The 18,732-nt window shown below is 44.8% G+C and overlaps 1 protein-coding gene across 2 annotated transcripts in view; it reads right to left on the bottom strand.

Moving 5' to 3' along the window:
- Window positions 1–655: 655 nt before the first annotated feature.
- The window catches only part of Trpm3 (transient receptor potential cation channel, subfamily M, member 3), a 498,800-nt gene continuing 480,723 nt past the window's right edge, over window positions 656–18,732 (bottom strand). Inside the window, exons 23-27 of one of the 2 annotated variants that reach the window (XM_013018449.1) lie at window positions 12,706–12,856; window positions 12,394–12,593; window positions 8,273–8,405; window positions 3,706–3,989; window positions 656–2,001 (exon numbers count right to left, since the gene is read on the bottom strand). In XM_013018449.1, the coding sequence (XP_012873903.1) occupies window positions 1,979–2,001; window positions 3,706–3,989; window positions 8,273–8,405; window positions 12,394–12,593; window positions 12,706–12,856 (791 nt within the window). In that variant the 3' untranslated portion in view covers window positions 656–1,978. Of the gene's footprint in view, window positions 2,002–2,299; window positions 3,990–8,272; window positions 8,406–12,393; window positions 12,594–12,705; window positions 12,857–18,732 lie in introns of those variants that run through there. The other variant, XM_013018448.1, reaches the window with a different exon arrangement.

Below are 18,732 nucleotides of genomic sequence, written 5' to 3'. Positions count from 1 at the left end.
GAGAGGAGAATCGTCAATGTGGGAGGTCAGTAAAGTGGAGCTATTTCTTGAGCAATTGTAAATGAAGGGCTTGGGTGTTACTAACTCATGTAAATACCAAGGATCAAAGAAGGAATCTTTACAAGATTGCATGATCTTATCATTCTTCCTATATTGAAAAGGTTGTTCCTTAAAAAATAATTTAAAAGCTAGAGGTTTTTCAATCCATTTTATTGATTTTTACAAAATGAGACATTACTTGGCGTCTACTATAACTAAAGAGCCAGGTAGTACCTTAGACTGGAAACATGAAATCATTTTTCTTAAAGAAGTCTTTTATTCCTTTAAAAATTTCAATGACCCAAAAATGAGAACCTAAAGAGTTGGTGGTCAAGATTTCTCTCCCCCTTTCTCTCTCTCTCTCTCTCTCTCTTTCACTTTTTTCTCTTCTACTTTTTATTTTTCCCTTTCTTGCTGGTCCTGGGGTTTGAACTCAGGGCCTGGGCACTGTCCTTGGGTGTCTTTATTCTCAATGCTAGCACTCTACCTCTTGAGCCACAGTGCCACTTCTGGCTTCTTCTAAGTAGTTCATTGGAGATAAGAGTCTCATGGACTTTTCTGCCTGGGCTGGCTTCGAACCACGATCCTCAGATCTCAGCCTCCTGAGTAGCTAGGATTACAGGCATGAACCACCAGCGCCTGGCTAAGATGTGTTTATTCTAATTTAAATCTATAATGCTAACTGGTTTAGAATGGCATGTATATTTCGATTGTAAGTGGGTAATAGTTTTGTGTAGGAAGAACCAGCATACCATGGGTGTCATTACACTTGAGTTCCTTCAGACAAAAAAGGGCCAGACACAGGCGGGTGGTGAAATCATTTAAGCAACTCATTTGGTAGAAGGAGAAGTTAAGGTGACAGATTAAAAAAAATCATAATTGCAATAGTTGGTCTAATAGATAGTATAATCAACTTTTCCAGTGGATATTAAAAATACCTCCAGGTGGTAAAAAAGTCCAAGCTTCTTAAGAAAGCTCTCTATGTCTGTTTATATACTATAGATAAACATGTGTCTCTGTGTAAATGTACATGAATGTAAGCAGCATATACTATAGAACTCTTTATATGCTTTATTTGCTTTCTATTTTGATCTAGTGTATCTCTTTTTTAATAGCTCTGTACATAAGAAAAAATATTCATGGTATGCCTGCCACGGATGGCTTTGGGTTGATACCAAACTCCAAGTCATTTCTAAGGTTATTTATGGTTTTGAAACTTCCTTAAAAAGTGCTTTGGAACATTTCCATAGAAAAGATACCAGCCCTTGAAAAACTCCAATTTAAATTTATGCTGCGCTCAGCTTAGATGGCAAAACTCTAGGTATGAAAATATCCACATTCAACCATGTGTCATATACAAAATGACATGTGACGAGCAATTGGCAGTTACTCATTGAAGGTGCCGAGGACACAGTGGAATCATGCAAATGGTGAAGGTCAGAGAGCAGCATCACACACATAATGAATGGTGAGAATATGACACTATCTCACATGGCAGTTTTAGGTTCATTTTACCCACTTAGCATTTTAAGTTCAATATTATCTATTCATGAGTGAATTCACTGTGGACAGGTGAATTCACTGTGGATAGGTGAGATAGAAAATAAATTTAAAAATATAAAATTATTTAATTACATTCATCCTGAGCTTGCTTGACTCTACTAGAGTGCCCGTTGTCTAGAATAAATCACATGACTTTGTTTTTCACATCAACACTTCATTCATTTTGATTGCAAGACAAAAAAAGGCATTTCTGTTCCCTTATTTTCTTCACAAAAAAGAAAAAGAAAAAGATCAAACAGTTGTGGCACCAGAAGTGAATAGAGAAGAGACAGGTGAACTTTGACTGTTACCTTGTTTTTTTCTTTATAATGACCAATTACAGAAGTGTTGGCCTGAGAAGCATGTGAGGCGTTAGGTAGAACTGCTTGCTGCCGGTTTATACTGAATAAAAAGGATGCTCTTCATCAGTCACCAGTGATGGAGCCAATGCGAAAAGAAAACAGAATTGAAGTTTAGAATATCTCATTTTGTATGCTGGCTATTTTATTTTATTTTGCAATTCAGCTCTGCATTCTCAACTCTTGATAATGAGTAAAAGAAAAAAAAATCATCATAATCATAAGATGCCTCCTGGCATGGTGAGTGTTTGAACCCCCTAGAGCTCATGCCTTTTCTGTAGTAACTGGCAATACACCTTCACCTCTACCCTTGCTACTCCCCTATCTTCCCCTCCCTACCCAACAGGTGTGAACATGCTTTAACTCCCCTTGTGTTTGGCACTGGGTCTGAGGCCCAGAAAGTCACCTTGGTGGGAACATCTCCCCAATGCATTGCTTTGTTTTGTTCAGCTAAGAATAAAGTGAAATGATTCAAGCAGGGTGGGTGGGTGGGTGGGTGGGGGGTGGAGGTCATGGGGTTGGGGAGAGGTGACATTTGGGGAAGAATTTTCGGGCTAGCTTCTCGAGCCTCCTGCAACACACAGTAAGAAGATTTAGTTGTGCTTGCTTTCGAAGCTGTGGAAAGCCGATGTTCTGGACAGTCTCTTCATGGACAGGCTGTCCCCTCGGCTCTCGGGCTTGGAGGACTTACTCCTCTGGAAGGGATTTCGTAGGCTTGCTGTGTTCCGTTGCCTGTCGAGCTTGTCACTGATGGAGAAGCTCTTCCTGGTGTGTGCATATGGCGCGCTTGGCTCCTCTGCTGAGTAGCTGTTGGCTCGCTCTATCTTGGGAACTGTGATGTTGTTGGCCAGGGTTCTGTCGGAAATGTCACCCCCCTGGGAGGACACAGCCAGGGCAGCCCTGCGGCCTCGAGCCTCGTGCTCTTCACTGTCAGAGCTAGGGTGACTCAGTTCTGCTTCTCGCTCGGGATGACAGCATGTTAAGTCCTCCACTTTGTCTCCCAGACCTCCTCCGGAGAAGGTGGCTCTGTCGGCGATCGCTTGCGGGGCATGGACGCACCGGGTGTCGATACAGTCCGTAATGCTTGTGTATTCTGCTGTCTTCATGGGCACCCCAAAGCTGGCGTAATAACTCCTCGAAGGAGAAAACATAAAGCTGTGAGACTTCACCATGGGGGCCTCTTCTAGAAGAAAGGGCGTGGTGGCCAAGTAGCGGCTACTCTTGGAGCGCTCAATGGTGGGACCTGTTGGAGGCTCCGAGTCCCAGGGGTTTTGGCATTCTGGAAGGTGGGTGTAATCTGAAGAGAAAGATCTAGTGTCTATGGAGGTGATGTCTTCGAAATCGATGCTCCGGCTCGGTGGTCTGTCTGTGGGTGCCAGGGTGGCATAGGCACTGCTTGAAGGGGCTGTGGAAGGTGCTGGAACGGAAAAGCTCGGCTCACCCAGCCCGAGGATGTTCATGGAACTGTCCAGAGGGTCTGTGTCACAGTGGAGCTCATCCATGGCAGACACGTAGATGTCTATGCACGACGAGGGTCTTCTGGAATCTGGAACAATGGCCAAGGTGTTTGCAGGGGCTGTAGGAGTTTTAGATTCTTTTGCTACTGAATGGGAACTAGTGGCCCGATGTAGGCTCAGGGACCTTTCTTTAAAGATACTTTCCAACTTGTCTAGACCACCTTTGTCTTTCATATTGACTGAATAGAAAGAATGGCTTCGCATACGGGGCATTAAAGTTGGAGAAGTTGGGGATATGGTCTCCTCACCTGCAGGGTCTATACTTTCTTGGAGCTTGAAGGTGTTCCCCTCCTGGCTGTTAAAGCTGCTCTGGCGGACGATGTAGGCCGCATCGGTGCAGTCTGAGGAGGTCCTCGAGCGGATTTTGTTGGACTCTGCTCGCTCCAGACCCGTCAGGCGCTCCAGAGCTGTGGCCATACGCCCGATGAGGTCCTCAAGCTGCGCCAGCCGGATGTCCACGGTCTGGAGCGAAGCCTTCATGGAGTGTTCGCGCTCGTTGACTTCCTCCAGCCGCATGGACATGTTCTCCACCCTGTGTGAGGAGGAAAGGAGAGTCATTCAAGTTGGCCTCTATAAGGGCAGAGCGCATCTAAGGTGTGCTCAGACCTCTGGGAGCTCTGTGTTTCCAGAGCCATCCTGGATCTGTTGGCCAAGGAAAAAGTGAGGGGCATGGGCAGACAGGGGATGGGGAAGAGAGATCTGTGTGTGTGTGTGTGTGTGTGTGTGTGTGTGTGTGTGCAAGAAATGACTTCTGAGATGATCAGACCTAGTGATTTTATTTTTATTTTGAGAAAGAGGTAAGTTGCCTTGCTCAGGCTGGTCTTCAACTCCCTGACTCAAGTGATGCTCTTGACCCAGCCTCCAGAGTTGCCTGAATTACAGGTGTATGACAACCCTATCTGACTGACTTGAGTGGTTTTTAATCTCTCTGGTGATAGCATAGCTTAGACACTGGGTCAGTGCCAGAAGAGCACCAAAAAAAAAAAAAGACCAGTTTTGTTCCTTTTTTAGTTCTTTCTGGAAGCCAATGTAGACAAGGTCAATATTCTACAGAGATGAAGATGTTTCTCTAGTACACGTGTGAGTCTGTGATCTCCTTTCCACAGCCTCTTTCCCCACACCCCGCCTGCCTCAAGCGTAGGATCCAGGATCATAGGGAAAACTAGCAGGTAAGACTTGGACATGAGACCCATTAGATGAGGCAAGATGGGGTGTGGTTTGAGGGGTTCAACAGGAGAAAGGTCTGCAGGGACAGCTAGGAGGAGTCTGATAGGAGCGCTAAGAATATAGTAGCATGGTTTGAGGGAATGGGAAGAGGAGAAAAGCCTAATATAACCTATTCATTTTTGTTGCCACTGTTTTGAGTTTAGAATTTATTATTTATGTATTGTTTTGTGCTCAGCTTGGCTTCTAACTCACTATGCATGGTCTAGGCTGGCCTTGATCCTGAGTCCTTCTGCTTCAGCTTCCTGGGTGCTGGAATTATAAGTGGGCAACATGATTACCAGCCTGAGGAACTCATCCGGGATAACACTTAACAATCCTATGGCTTAGAGGTGGAGTGGAATGCAAATCTTGCCAAAAGCAATCATGATTGGTGTTTTCCATTTGGGTATATTTAACTAGCACCTAACTGTCATTTAGGTCATGGATTTAACTTATAGGGGCTTAAGGTAGGAACTATAAAGAATAATAGGTCAGGAGTCAACATGATGTTTGTTCAGTAAGGGATTGCTTTTCTTAATCTTTCAAACATTTTCTTGAAAAGTTCAGTGTAAATAGTTATGCATGCTAGCTGTAAATAGGCCTGAGAAGTCACCAGGTGCTTTGATTGTGGCCATTCAGAACTGATTTTGACCAAATGACTTAGGAGATACAGTGGATCAATTAGGATGCCCAAAGAGATAGAAACTTATCGTGACTATGGGAATAAAAAAAAAGCATTATGCAAAATAAAGACATTCAGTGGGAAGAACACTTTATTTAGCTTTCTTCTCTCATCTTTCCACACTTGGAGTGACTCACTTCAGAATAACTCAGGACGTGATCATATTAGGGCTCTGGAAAGATGGAGATGATATGTGCTGGCAAGCTGGGAGAAACTTTTAGCATTCCTGATGTCAAATCTCTGTTTTAAGGTTGTCTAACATACAGGGAGTGATGCAGTATTCTATATTCTATATGGATTTGTACATGGGTAAATTCAATCTATGCATCTATCCAGAGTTTTGCGTATTATGTACACACTGACACATGTCCCTTTTCCCGTCCTTTTGTATTCTTCGCCCTTCCTTCCCTACCCTTTTCAAGAATGCACAGGATAAATTATGCCACTTGCCATACCGCTCAGGAAGGACGTGCGAAATGGGCTATATAGCTCCCTCATCTCTGAGTTGGTATGCCCCATGCTATTTCTGCTTTATTGGTTGAAATTTCGGTAGTAAAAGATTATTTGGGGGCTGGGAAGGTGGCTCAGTGGTAGAGCGCTTGCCTTGCATGCCTGAGACCCTGGGTTTGATTCCTCAGCACCACAAAAACAAAAAGAAAGAAGCCGGAAGTGGTGCTGTGGCTCAAGGGGTAGAGTGCTAGCCTTGAGCTGAAGAGCTGAGGGACAGCGCCCAGGCCCAGAGTTCAGGCCCCACAACCGGACCCCCCCCCCGCAAAAAAAGATTATTTGGGGGGATATAAATGTAAAACACCCAACAATGACCAAAGTAAAAAAAAACCAAAACAAACCAAAACAAACAGGCAGAGGCCACCCAAGTAGCATGAGGCCTGGGTTTAGGTGTTTGGGTTGGTAGTGAGGTCATGCAGATTAAGTCCCATTATTCTGGAAGGTGAGGATAATTCCCAGGATACAGAGAAGGGTGGGGAGTGTGCACTCTGTCGTAGGCTGTAGGAATCACCCTGGCTCACCTCAAGCACTCTGTTTGAGGATGGAGTTCTGAAACCACCCAGAGTGGAACACGGCCTCAGAGACAAAGTGGTCTTGAAGGAGTTACAGACATGGAGCGAGGCCCCAGGGCGGGTATCACAGGTCTTTCTTGGCTTTCTCTGAAGGAACTGCTGACATGGTTGCAATATATCTACATGTGCTGGTGCCTGCCCCTTTTCACTGCAGTTTCCTAGATCAGAGCCTTCCTGGCGGCTTAACACTCCTTCCTACCGTTCTTTCCTCCCAAAGAGCACTTCAAAGGCCCGTAAGACATATGTTTGTGGAAATATGTCTGAGCAATGTAATGGGTCCATGTGGCACAATTTACTGGGAACCACCTGGCTATATGTCTATTAATAAACAAGCCTCAGAACGAGAGAGACATTTTCAGATTCGCAGCTCCTTCTTTTGTTTGCCAGAAAATTACTCCACCTCCTATCATCATAAAACGCTCTATTTTGTGGTGACAGATGTGTGTAAATCTGTGCATGGCTGTCAACTGTATTAATATTGGTTTGGTATCTATGGATCCATATGGAAATATATCTACTTACCTGGATTTCATTCTTTACTGAAATAAAGAGCCAGGGACCAAAAAGTATATACTACCATTTATGTGATTTCTGAAGAGTTTGTAGAGACTATCTGAAGTAGATAAGCAAACAAAATGGTATCTCATGAAAACTAGAGATGACTGTTTCCATTCTTAAAAGCCTGAGTCATATTGGCTCTAGTAATCAAGCGGTTATATTTTTCTACACTATTTTTAAATTGCTTCTGGCATATTTATGTTGTAAATGATTAAAATGCAAAGCTATACCAATGCTTTGTGACTCTTGAGTATTCTTTCATACAGCAGTCCCCAAGTGCTGGGTTTCAAATGCTGTAGCCTGGAATAAAGTTTTTATTGTCTACAGAAAACATGAAAAGTGGGCTGGGAATGTGGCTTAGTGGTAGAGTGCTTGTCTAGCATGCATGAAGCCTTGGGTTTGATTCCTCAGTACCACATACACAGAAAAAGCAGAAGTGGTACTGTGACTCAAATGGTAGAGCGCTAGCCTTGAGCAAAAGGAAGCTCAGAGACAGTGCTCAGGCCCTGAATTCAAGCCCCAGGACTGGCAAAAAAAGAAAAAGAAAAAGAAAAAGACAAACATGAAAAGTGAGAAAAAAAATGTAAGAGCATTTGGCTATCACAGGCTTATTACATTAAAAGGGCTCTCCCTCCCTCCCCACTCCCCGCCACTCCCCCCTCTCAAGTTAGGAGATTTTTCTTAAAGCCCTACTGACTCTTAGAACTATTTGGTCAATATAACCACTGAGTAGAAAAGTTTGCTTGTATTTCTTTGTTTTTACATTGTTCATGAAGAGGGAAAAACAAAATAAATTTTTTTTGGGGAAACCCCAAACCCTTGATGATTATTCTCATGGATTTCTAAGATGTTTGCTGCTGTCTAGAAGATATTGAGCACCCAGATAAACCAGGCTGTAGGATGAAGCTCTTCTCTGGAGAAGATGCTCAGTGCTTTCAATGAAGCCGAAACCTATTGGCGAACCCCGAGACAGGCTTGGTCTCTCACTTTGTGAGTGAGTCAGACCCTCTTTCAAGTCTAAGTCAGCCCTGTTTTCAATTTGCCAACCCCTTCCATCGAGGAGAGCAACTGCTACAGCCTTCTGGAGAAGTTTGGGGAATTTCTGATCTTTAGATATGCTGACTAATAAGTCTGTCCTCTCAGAAGATCCATAATCTCTTGGACAATAAAAAAAAAATTAGCCTAAATGTGCCCTTTTCCGGCAGGGTGTGTGTGTGTGGGGGGGACTGTAACTGGTAACATTGGCTGCAGCAAACCGTATCTGTGAGAGGCATGTGCCATAGAACAAACCTTTCTGATGTCACTCGAATCCTCTCATCGTTGGATGAGTTAAAGCGATCATCCTTTTCTCTGAAATATTCTTCTATACACTGTTCTTCAAAATCGTGTACTTTTTTGAGTTCATCGTCGGTGATGAAGAGTTCTGTGGGGGGGAGGGGAAAGGTGAACTATGAGGCTGGAGGTGATTGCAACTGACCTGTGACATTCATAATGAAGCTAAGCAAAGGGCCTTGGAGTCTTGATTAAGTCTCAAATAGATCTAATACCCAGTGAGGCAACTCCTCTCACAGTTTCCTTTCTTTCAAGTTCAGCTCAGTACAAAGCATATCACGGGAGCTGGTTAGAATCACACATAAGAGAAGAGAAGCTTTAGCGAAAGAACATGCCTTAAAGGCTCAAACAGGCTAGCAGGTGTGGTGCACAGACCTTGTTGATTGACAGACAATCCTTTTGCAGTATGGAAGCAGCAAAGCCTACTTTGGGACAAGAAACAAAAGGGGAAGAGATTTTTGCCTTCCTGATAAAATGGAGATGGTGGTTGCTTCTCTCTGTTTTTTGTTAAACCTTCTTTTCTTTTACCCTCTGTAGTCCAGGCTGGCCTTTGATCTGCTCAATCTTTTTGCTTCAGCCTCCCAACTGCTGGGATTACAGGCTTGGGCTACCACATCCAGCTCACCTGCCCTTCTATTCTCAATCTTAAAAAAAATTATTATTAAATAGATATACAAAGAGGTTATGATTCTGTAAGTCAAATCTTTTCCCTATCTTGAACATAAATATGATGACTGGACATGTAATGATTATTTTTGTGACTATAAGATAGCACAATAGAAATAGCTGAATCTAAAATTAGAACTCTGGATCTCTGGCTGCAACAGCCTATTGTTGAGTTCTGGCCTATATATCATCTCCTTGATTTTTGTTATGTAAGGAGAAGGAAGCCTTATTTCTTTGCTATTGTTATTCTGGTTTTCTGTTAAGTGAAAGTAAATGTATTCACTCTGGATACAGCGGTACCAGGATCCCAGTGGAAATGTGAGCCTTTTACCTGGTTTATAAATTGGGATTAAATTAGGAGAGTTGCTTCGGATAAATCATGAATCAGTAAGTTCTTTCCTGAGCTCCTGAGATGTGTGGGGATTGTCTCAAATGTCTGGAGCTCTGAATTTTAGCCCCTTGCTAGCTCTTTTGTTTTCTGAGATTGCTTTCACTAGTTCTGTGGTATCATGGTATCAGTATTTTAACTTGCTGGAAGCATGGTATAGATACAACTCTGAAAGCAGATGAAGGTAAAGAAAATGCCAGAAGTTGCCAGAAGTCAAATCACTTTTTTCAAATATGGCAGGTTCTTGAAGTGAGGAAAATCCCTATCAGTAGAGCATGGCTGACACTGAGTCAGGAAATTACATAAAGCCTTTGACTTCAGGGAGAGGAATAAAAGAGGAGATAGAGGGGAGAGAGAGGGGAGGGGACGAAGGAAAGAAAGAAGATAGTAGGAGAGGGGAGAGAGCAGAGAGAAAGGAGAGAGAAGGAGAGAGAGGAGAGAGAGAAGACAGGAGAGAGAAGACAGAGAGAGGTGAAAGGAGAGAGGAGACAGGAGAGGGGAGAGAAGAGAGAAGAGGCAGGAGAGAAGAGAGAGGAGAGAAGAAAGAGAGGAGAGAAGAAAGGGAGGAGAGAGGGGAGAGAAAAAAAGGAGAGAGAAGAGTGAGGAAATGAGAGAATGTACAGACCCCCCCCCCCAAAGACCAAAGAGAGCAATCTCCTTTCTGCCCTTGATCTAGTAGAGCAGCAGAGATCCAAAACAGTATACTGAAGCCTTTATCTGATGGCATCTTAAGCAAATGCTCCATTTTACTTCTTTGGTTATATGTAACGTTCTTTAAAAAAATATTTTAGTGGGTGCCAACGGTGCATGCCTATAATCCTAGGTAATTAGAGGAAGCTAAAATCCAAGTATGGTGATGTAAGGCCAACCTGGGGTAGAAAAGCCCATGAGACTCTTATCTTGAATTAATTACCAAAAAGCCAGAAGCAGAGCTGTAGCTCAAGTGGTAGAGCACCAGCAGACACTGAGTTAGAGCCTGAGTATTGACATTAAAATCTGTCTGTCTATCTATCTATCTATCTATCTATCTATCTATCTATCTATCTATCTATCTATCTATCTATCTATCTATCTATCTATCTATCTATCTATCTACAAATTTAAAAGACCCATCAATGTGTCACATTTTACAATGCAATGTTAATCTTACACTTCCAAGGACTTGTTTACTGAGGCTCTGCCAGGACTTCACAATGTCCTGGGATGTTTTAATTAGTAGGACAAGTTGAACCGATCCTCCTTTTCTCTGAAGTGCTCCTTCATGCACAAGTCCCAGATGGTGACAAGCTCCCTTTTCTCTGATGTATAAATAACAATTCAAGCCCCCCCCCTCCTTGTGCTTCACCAGTTCCCGCCCAGTCACAGCTCGGCAAATCTTTCTCTGGGAAATCTGACACTTGGCCCCTCCTTGCCATGTGTCTGGAGACCTGGAAATCCTTTTAATGCGACGTGGGTGATAGTAAGAAGTACACTATGTCCCATTCCCCCCTGGGAGTGGGCCCTGAACACTCCTTCTTCCTAAGCTGTCTGAATAAGCAAGCTTCATTGTAAATGGTTCTGGCCCCTGAGTTAACAATTCAGCATGATGTCATTCATTACAGAGCTCTCTTTCTGCTTCCGTTGGATAGTCTGGGTTCTACCTCTGCTGGCCGAGGAGTCAGGGCTTAACGCATAGGCCACAGGAAATCCCGCCTCCACCCATCTCCCTCCAGCTTTCCGTGTGCCTAATTTTGTATTTCAGATTACCATCTGAAATTTTGGAATTTTGAGTGCTTTCCGAGTCTTCGAGGTGAATGTGTAGAGAGAGATTGGCCATGGCCATTCAGGGAGATCGCTGGGAACTTCAGGCTCAGAGAAACAGTTGATTAAGGGGCTTTGGTTTTATACCTTAGATATCTTGGCATCCCATAGGGGGAAGTAGATTCCTGGGCTACAAATCCAGTCTCTTGTTCATAGACTTAATGTAGGAGGCGACTCAACACATTCGGATAACCACAGTAGCTTGTCAGTGTAGGGCTGGATCCCCAGTGGTTCCTAATGAGAGTTGGTGCCCAAGAAGTGTTTAGAAATCTGCAGGAGCAACTGGTGCTTAGTGTGTGGAGGCGGATATGGCAAATCTCCTGCCATGAGTGGCACCGTCTCACACGGTGAGGGGCCCGTTCTACCCCAATGGCTTTGAAACTTCCTCCTAGAAATACTGAGCTAGAAGGTGGGTGGGGAGAAAGTCTTCAGTTTTCTCTTTTGAAAAATAGTAAAGCAAGACTGGTTTCTTTATGAGTACAAAAAAATCACAGCCCCTGAGGCTGAGGAAAATGTTTTAAGACTTGAGAGAAACGATCACAATGGACATGGAAAATCAGACAATCACTGAAACTCAATTCATGCCACAGTGCCTAAAGATGACCGGCAGTGGGCTGTGTCAACATGACTGATGGATTTGGTGATGGGATCTCTGAAAGGGAAGAAGCTTAGGAACTGGAAAAGTGTAAAAAAAAATCCTCTGGTGATTTTTTTCTTTTAAATTTTGTTTTTGTGCTAGAACTGGGGCTTGAACTCAAGGCCTGGACACTATCCCTCAGCTTTTGTGCTCCATGCTGGTACGCTACCACATGAGCCCTAGCTCTACTTTCTTGTTTTCTTTTCCTTTCTTGTCTTTTGGTGATTAATTGAAGAGTCTCATATACTTTCCTGTTCTGGCTAGCTGTGAACCTCGATCCTCAGATCTCAGCCTCCTGATTCGCTAGGATGACAGGCGTGAGCCACTGGTGCCCGGTTGATGACTGCTCTTTAGGTCACTAGGAAGGATGTGAGGCTCATAATGCTCAAGTTTCAGCTTCTTTCAGCAACTGGCTTCCTTCCAGCCCCTGTCCCACACCCCATGTCCCCTCTAGGTTGTCAGAGCTGTGTGAAGTCTGCAGAAAGCAAGGGTGGCGGTGGACCCGTGATTCCACAAGCTTGCCTACAGGAAGCGCTGATTTCTGACCTTGCGGGGGGGGGGGGGGGAGGGGTGTCACTTGCAGCTTACTTAGGCCATAGTCCCTTTCATCTGGGTCACTCTCGTGTTTCCTCCATCGGCAGCACAGGTGCTGGAATATCATGGTCATGTGACTGAAGATGATCAGCGGTGGAGGCAGGACCGGCCTCTCATGGAAGGTCATGATGAGCTGATACCGCTGAAATTTCCATACTTGGTTGGATATCGACTTCACCTCAAAAAATGTGTTGCTGAAATAAGCCAGAGAGAGGTAAGTGACTACATGCACTCCAGCCCGAAGCATGGGTTCCCTCCACCTGACTCCCCCAACTGCCCGCATCCCTGGGAGAAGGGGAGGCTCACTTAAAGACAGCGATAAGGAGGTTGACCAGTAGGATGTTAGCCACTAAGAGGTAGCAGGCCATGATGGCTGGCACGATCCATGCCCCTGTCTTGCAGGGCGGCAGCTGGATGATCTTGCCGTCTTCTCGGGTCTCATTCTGTCCGCAGGGAGCTGGAGGAAGCAATACAGGGCAGGAATGAGAAATGGTGGCTACTTGATTAACAAACAACAACAACAAGACTGGTTCGAATGAGGGCTTGAGATGGAAGAAAAATGCAGCCATCTCCAATTTGAAAAAAAAACAAAAACAAAAACAACCAAACAGCAGCAGCAACAACAACAAACACCAAATTCCAAAATGCCAAGGTGACAAATGAGAGCTTGGTGAATTGTACAGAGAGCCCCCACTCCAGAGGGGAGGCAGGTCAACCTGTGTCCCCAACCTGTCATCTGGCTGGAAGTGGTGGCTGCAGCTATCTGCTTTGTCCCCTTAAAAATGGCAAGGGGCATTTGATGTCCCGAGGACGCCTGCTGAGAGCCGTCTTGGGCTCCCCCAGACGAGGTTCCTTTCGAAAATGTGCTATGACAGCACAGGCAGGCTATGGATCGATCGGGAATTAACACCAGGGCACATGCTAATGGCTGTGAGAAGCGGCTGAAGGGTTTGGGGCTAACGATTTGCTGTCTGACTGTGGGAGGAACAGGCAGGGGCAGTAGGGCCTTGGGAAGAGGAGTGCTTGCCACTCAGTACTCTTGCTCCTGATGGAGCAGATTTCATCAGGAAGGAAGGGGAGGGATGGGCGATAGGTCCAGGAACCACAGAACTAGCATCCTTTACAGTTGCCCCTTCCCCCCAAAAAAGGTGCTTTTTTTCAGGGCACAGGGCACAAAACGTAAAGGCAGTGACTACAGGGGCAAATTGGGGGTGGGGATGTGGAGGAGAAGAGGAAGGTGCTATATGGGACTGGGTGAGTGTAAGGACTGTTCGAATGAGGCCTGCGTGGAGTTTCCAGGTAAATGCAGGACCCCTCCCTCTGCAAGGGTGGGGGGGGAGGACTTTGGTAAAGCTGTCTACTCCTGCATAGTGTGGTTCCTGGGGGGATGGTGCCCTCAGGTGCTGGAGTAGGTGTGATGACCCTTACGCTCCAGCTGTCTTACAAGCTGGCCTTCGAATAGAGCTTTCTGGTATCTGTGAAAAAGACTTAGGGTGAGGGCTGGCAGGAGGGCCCAGGGCTCTGTAGTGGCCACAGGATGCTGAGATTGCAAAGGGATTCAGAATCCTGGCAAAAGAGATGGACTGCATTCGATAGCATTCTGATTGCTGGGCTCTTCTCTCTGCAGGGACCCTCCATCCTAGCTGCCCAGGGCTCCCTTGGAAGCTTACAAACAAAGCCTGCGCAGCTCTATCTCTAATAGTTAGAAGCAGAATCCCCCCAAGAGGCCTCGGGTACTGGCGTTTTCTTTTGAAACTTCCCAGCTAATTTCCAAGCTGAGCCCAATGAGCAGGAAAAGGTACACAGTTTTCGACATCTTCTGAAGATCCCAATATAGCTGCTCAGTCTATGAGGGTTTTAACCACATCAAGGCCACAAGACCTTGTTTTGCTGGCCAGCACAACATGGCCAAAATGATTCCTTTGGTTCTGCATGCAAGAAGATCAGACGTGGGAATGAGGTGTTCACAAGGAGCTGGGGTCTTTTGTTGTTGGTACTTGGGGGTACTGATTACCCAGGAAGACTTTGTAAGAGATTCTTGTCATTTCTTCCCTTAGAAGGAAAATCTAGTGACAGTGGCTGCACTGGCTAGAATAAAGTCCAGACTCTGAAAGTGACTGGATCACGGCCATTCTTTTACCACTTTGCATCTTTCCTTCTGGGTACAACTTGGGCTGTGTTTCTTGCAAATCTCAAATGAAATGTCACATTGCCTATTATTCATTGATTAGGAGCCAAGTGTTTCTGTGGCTTCCCCTGGACAGCTTGGTCCCGCTCCTGTGCTTTTCTCTGGGTAATTCCCATTCATTTCTTAGTGTCCAACTTGCTTCTGAAGCCCACCTTGACTCACTTTCTACCTCTTCCAGCCAAGGCAGAGCAGGCCATTTCCTCCTGAACCCTGCACATCCATTCATGTTGCACTGCTGTTGGCATTCTATGAACCTGTATCTTAGAAGAGATTCCTAGAGGGAATTCCTCCTAGGATTTTGCATCTTTCGGATACACAGAGTGTATCCATATATACCCATACACGATTAATGAGTGAATAAAAGAATCCATTCAACAGATACACTTCTCACACTCCACAGGTTCATTGATGAGCTTCCCTGTTCTGGGGGATTGCTGACTCTCTCCCTGGGCCTTCACAGAAGCCCTATCCTTGGCTTAGCCAGCAGGTTTGCCGTGTTTGACTGCATCTGTGGATCTCTGGTGTGTACTTGCCCACAAACCTTGTGAAGCTTGTGTTCAGCGAGTTCCTGCTGCACCCCTTTCCTCTGGCCCCAGTCATCTGCTGTGATGGTCGCTACTCTGTTCTGCCTTTTTCTCTCCTCCTGCTCAGATCTCTATGGGGAAGTGAAGAGGAGTAGCTGGAGCAGCAGCTCACACAGTGTTGACAAATGCAATCCTGGGCTCAGCTGCTTAAATCCATCCCGAGAGAGGTGAAGCCAGCTTGGGGGAGGCAGAATTCACCTGTGCTGCTCTTTCTGACCCCATGTTTTGTAAGAATCCATAAAGACTCTTTCTACCTCCCAGTGGGAAGGGGAGTTGGGGAGAAAAGCAGGTACGGTTTCCACGGTTTTGAAACCACCTTGTGGGCATGGCTAGTTCCCTTGGGTTCTTCTCTTGGATTCCTCAGCTAGTTAAAATTTAGACGAGCCTAATGTCTTTACATGACATTTCATTTGATGTCACTGTGATTGGCTCTGGGGATGTCCTGTTGATTGTTATTCTAGTTTCCACTTTACCTTTCAGTAAGTAGCATTCATTTAGTGGCTACAACCTGCATCTACAATCAGGACTTGGGTTAAAACTCTAAGTCTACCATCGTCATATGGCTTGATGTTAGCTTACTCCACAACCCTCATCTTTACCTACGAAGTCATAGTACAGCCCCTACGGGGTAGGAAATGTTCAGATGATTCCAGGGTACAGGGCATCCAAAGCCCAAGGCTCCCTAGCTAGCCTGGACCACTCAATCCACGTGAGCTTACATGATCGTTAGTACAGTTATTTTTGTAATTAGTGGACTTCAGTCTTTTCAGGTTGTTCTGCTTCTCTGTTTTGCAATCACTACTTCTAACACTTACTCTCTACACACATGTATTGGACACCATATAATAGGTCCCAAGCACATGGAAAATCGAGGATGCAATTCTTGTTAAGGAGCTCTCAGTTCTGTAGAGGACACAAAGAAGGAACGGAGCGCTGCATTACTACACGGTGGTCTGAGTTCTTGTGGGCGAGTACCACACAAGTCTGGTAGTAGAGACAGCCTGAGGAATATTATCTAGATTCTATAGCAAGAAATGCAACGTAAGCGAATTAGATGATCTTTGTGACAGTGATACTGATACTAATGATGGATCATGAAGAGACGGCGCTCATTTGGTAATGTCAGCAAAGAAACCATGGATATCATATGCAGCAGTCAAATTGTTGAACAGTGTCCTGTAATGACTCATAATGATGTTCTAGTTGTAGATATTTGTCTGCATTCAGAAGTGCCATGATTCAAACTGACTACCACTGGATGTCTCCCAGCCCTGACGTGCAGTAGATTTCAGCATGAAGGATCAGTTATCTGGATTGATAAGTCATATGGTGCCAACTAGTTACCAAGACCTACTCAGGCAGATGCATCCGAGACAGCATGTACTTTCCTACTTTTGGGATTTGTCACTTGAGGGATTTTTCTCCTAGTCTTCCTGCAAAAGTCAATATAGTCACCACTAACTTTATCAACTCCTTCTTGGCTGATATCCGTCAGTGCAGTCATGTATGACTTTCTTTCTTCCTTCCTTCCTTTCTCCCTTTCTCTTTCTTTCCTTTCTTCCTTCCTTCCTTTCTTCCTTCCTTCCCTCCCTCCCTCTCTCCCTTGCTCCCTCCTTTCCTTCCTTCCTTCCTTCTTTCCTTCGTTCGTTCCCTCCCCCTCCCTCCCCCTCTCTCCTTCCTTTCTTTCACTCTTTCTTTTCTTCTTTCTTCCTTTCTTTCTTCCCTCCTCCTCCTTCTCTTCTCCCTCTTCCTCCTCTCCCTCCTCCCTTTTCCTCCTCCTTTTTCTCCTCTTCCTTCTTTCTTCTTTCTTCTGGTAAGGTCTCACTATGTAGCCCAGGCTGACCTTGAACTTGAGACCCTCTGTCTCAGATTTCTGAGTAGTGGGATTACAAGTTGCACAGCCATATCTTCCTTGAAGCTCAATTTTCATCTAGTTGGGGTCTTGGACTCAGAAACTCACAACACAGACTAGATCTATTACAAGTTCGGGAGGGTACATATAAGAATCGAGAGTGCCTCAACTCTGGACAAGTACCTATATACAGCCATCTTCCTCCTAAGTGAGGATAGCTTGCTTTAGAAAGAGAACCTGTGTCAGCTAAATCAAGGATCCTTAGGGTAGAGTAGAGGCACAAGAGGGAAGGAGATCTCTGTGTGGTTATAGCCAGATTTGAAGGACGCAGCCTTTGGAGACTTGAATTCCCTGTGTCTATTTATGTGGGTCACTTTGACACATCCCAGGGAGGGAGCTGGGAGTGCCATCGTTGCTAATTGTGCATTCCTAGGTAGAAATCAGCAATTGGCTCTGGAGCACACTGACAGGCTATGCAATCTGGCCAAGGGTATGTGGATGATGGAACCAAGCCCTCCTTTTCTGCGCACATTGTGGAAGATTTGGAACATAGCCTTCTAGTGGCTGGAATTTTCTTTAGAAATTATTGTGACTAAAGAGGCTGTGTGTGTGTGTGTGTGTGTGTGTGTGTGTGTGAGAGAGAGAGAGAGAGAGAGAGAGAGAGAGAGAGAGATCTCAAATGTTAGGGCTTTCTTAGCAGCACAAGATCCTGGGTTCAATCCCAGCATTGCAAACAAAATCAAACACAAAAAAGGAAAACAAAATGACTCCCAATACCCCCAATACCCTAACTTAAAACAAGGGTCAGCAGCATCCTCACTAGCCCACAGACTCCCAAGGGGTAGGATTTTGTCTCTGTTGCTCACAAATACTAAAACGCTCTAGAACACTGTGACACTGTGTGTTGCATAGGAGATTTAAAAAATAGCTGCTAAATGGTAGCAGGCAGAATATCACACACTGCACATACCTAGTCTGCAATGCCAGATGGCTCTGTAAGTTGTACCTGCTGCACCTCTTTAGGCCAGTGTCTGTTTCCCTATTTACCCTAAGATCTTTATCAAGTACCACTGCAACCTACCAGTATGGGATGGCTTTTGTGACAGCAAAAACTGACAGAAGGAAAAATAGTTGTGGATTTTTTTGTCATTGCCAAAGTGAAAGCAACATGCTTATGTAAGTCCAGAGAAAATCTCCCTTAGAGTGTGGTTGTGTAAAACCTCCACAGAAAACCAGCTACAATACCCCCATCCTGTATCCATGGAAGAGATTGCTAGTTAGTTCTTTGTTTCCCTTTGATGCAAGATGTAACCGTGGAATCCTTCCCTAGAAACAAACAGCAATCAAACCTTCTGAAAGTACAAACCAACCAAGCAATCACAATTGATTCGAGACAATTGTTTCTCAGCCTATTTAAAAGAGGAACGTGAGGTGTGTGTGTGTGTGTGTGTGTGTGTGTGTGTGTGTGTGTGTGTGTGTGTGTGTGAGATCATCTGTCCCTCTTTAGGCTCCCTCTCAAGTCTAAAGCACCTGATGAACGCCTGACCTCTATCATCTCAGAGTTGCTCAGAAAACAAATAGGGTCAGAATCTGACAATTGGCTTATCCTAGATGCTGATATTTCTAATAAGGAGGTACAGTGGGCTTTTCATACACCCATCCTAAGCCAAACCCATTGCCTATTTAGAAAGGGAACTTTAAAAACATAG

The sequence above is a fragment of the Dipodomys ordii genome, unplaced genomic scaffold, assembly GCF_000151885.1.
Source record: "Dipodomys ordii isolate 6190 unplaced genomic scaffold, Dord_2.0 Scaffold40, whole genome shotgun sequence".
Taxonomy (NCBI): Eukaryota; Metazoa; Chordata; class Mammalia; order Rodentia; family Heteromyidae; genus Dipodomys; species Dipodomys ordii.
Note: the sequence above shows the minus strand (reverse complement) of the source record. Positions and strands in the feature narration are given on the sequence as shown.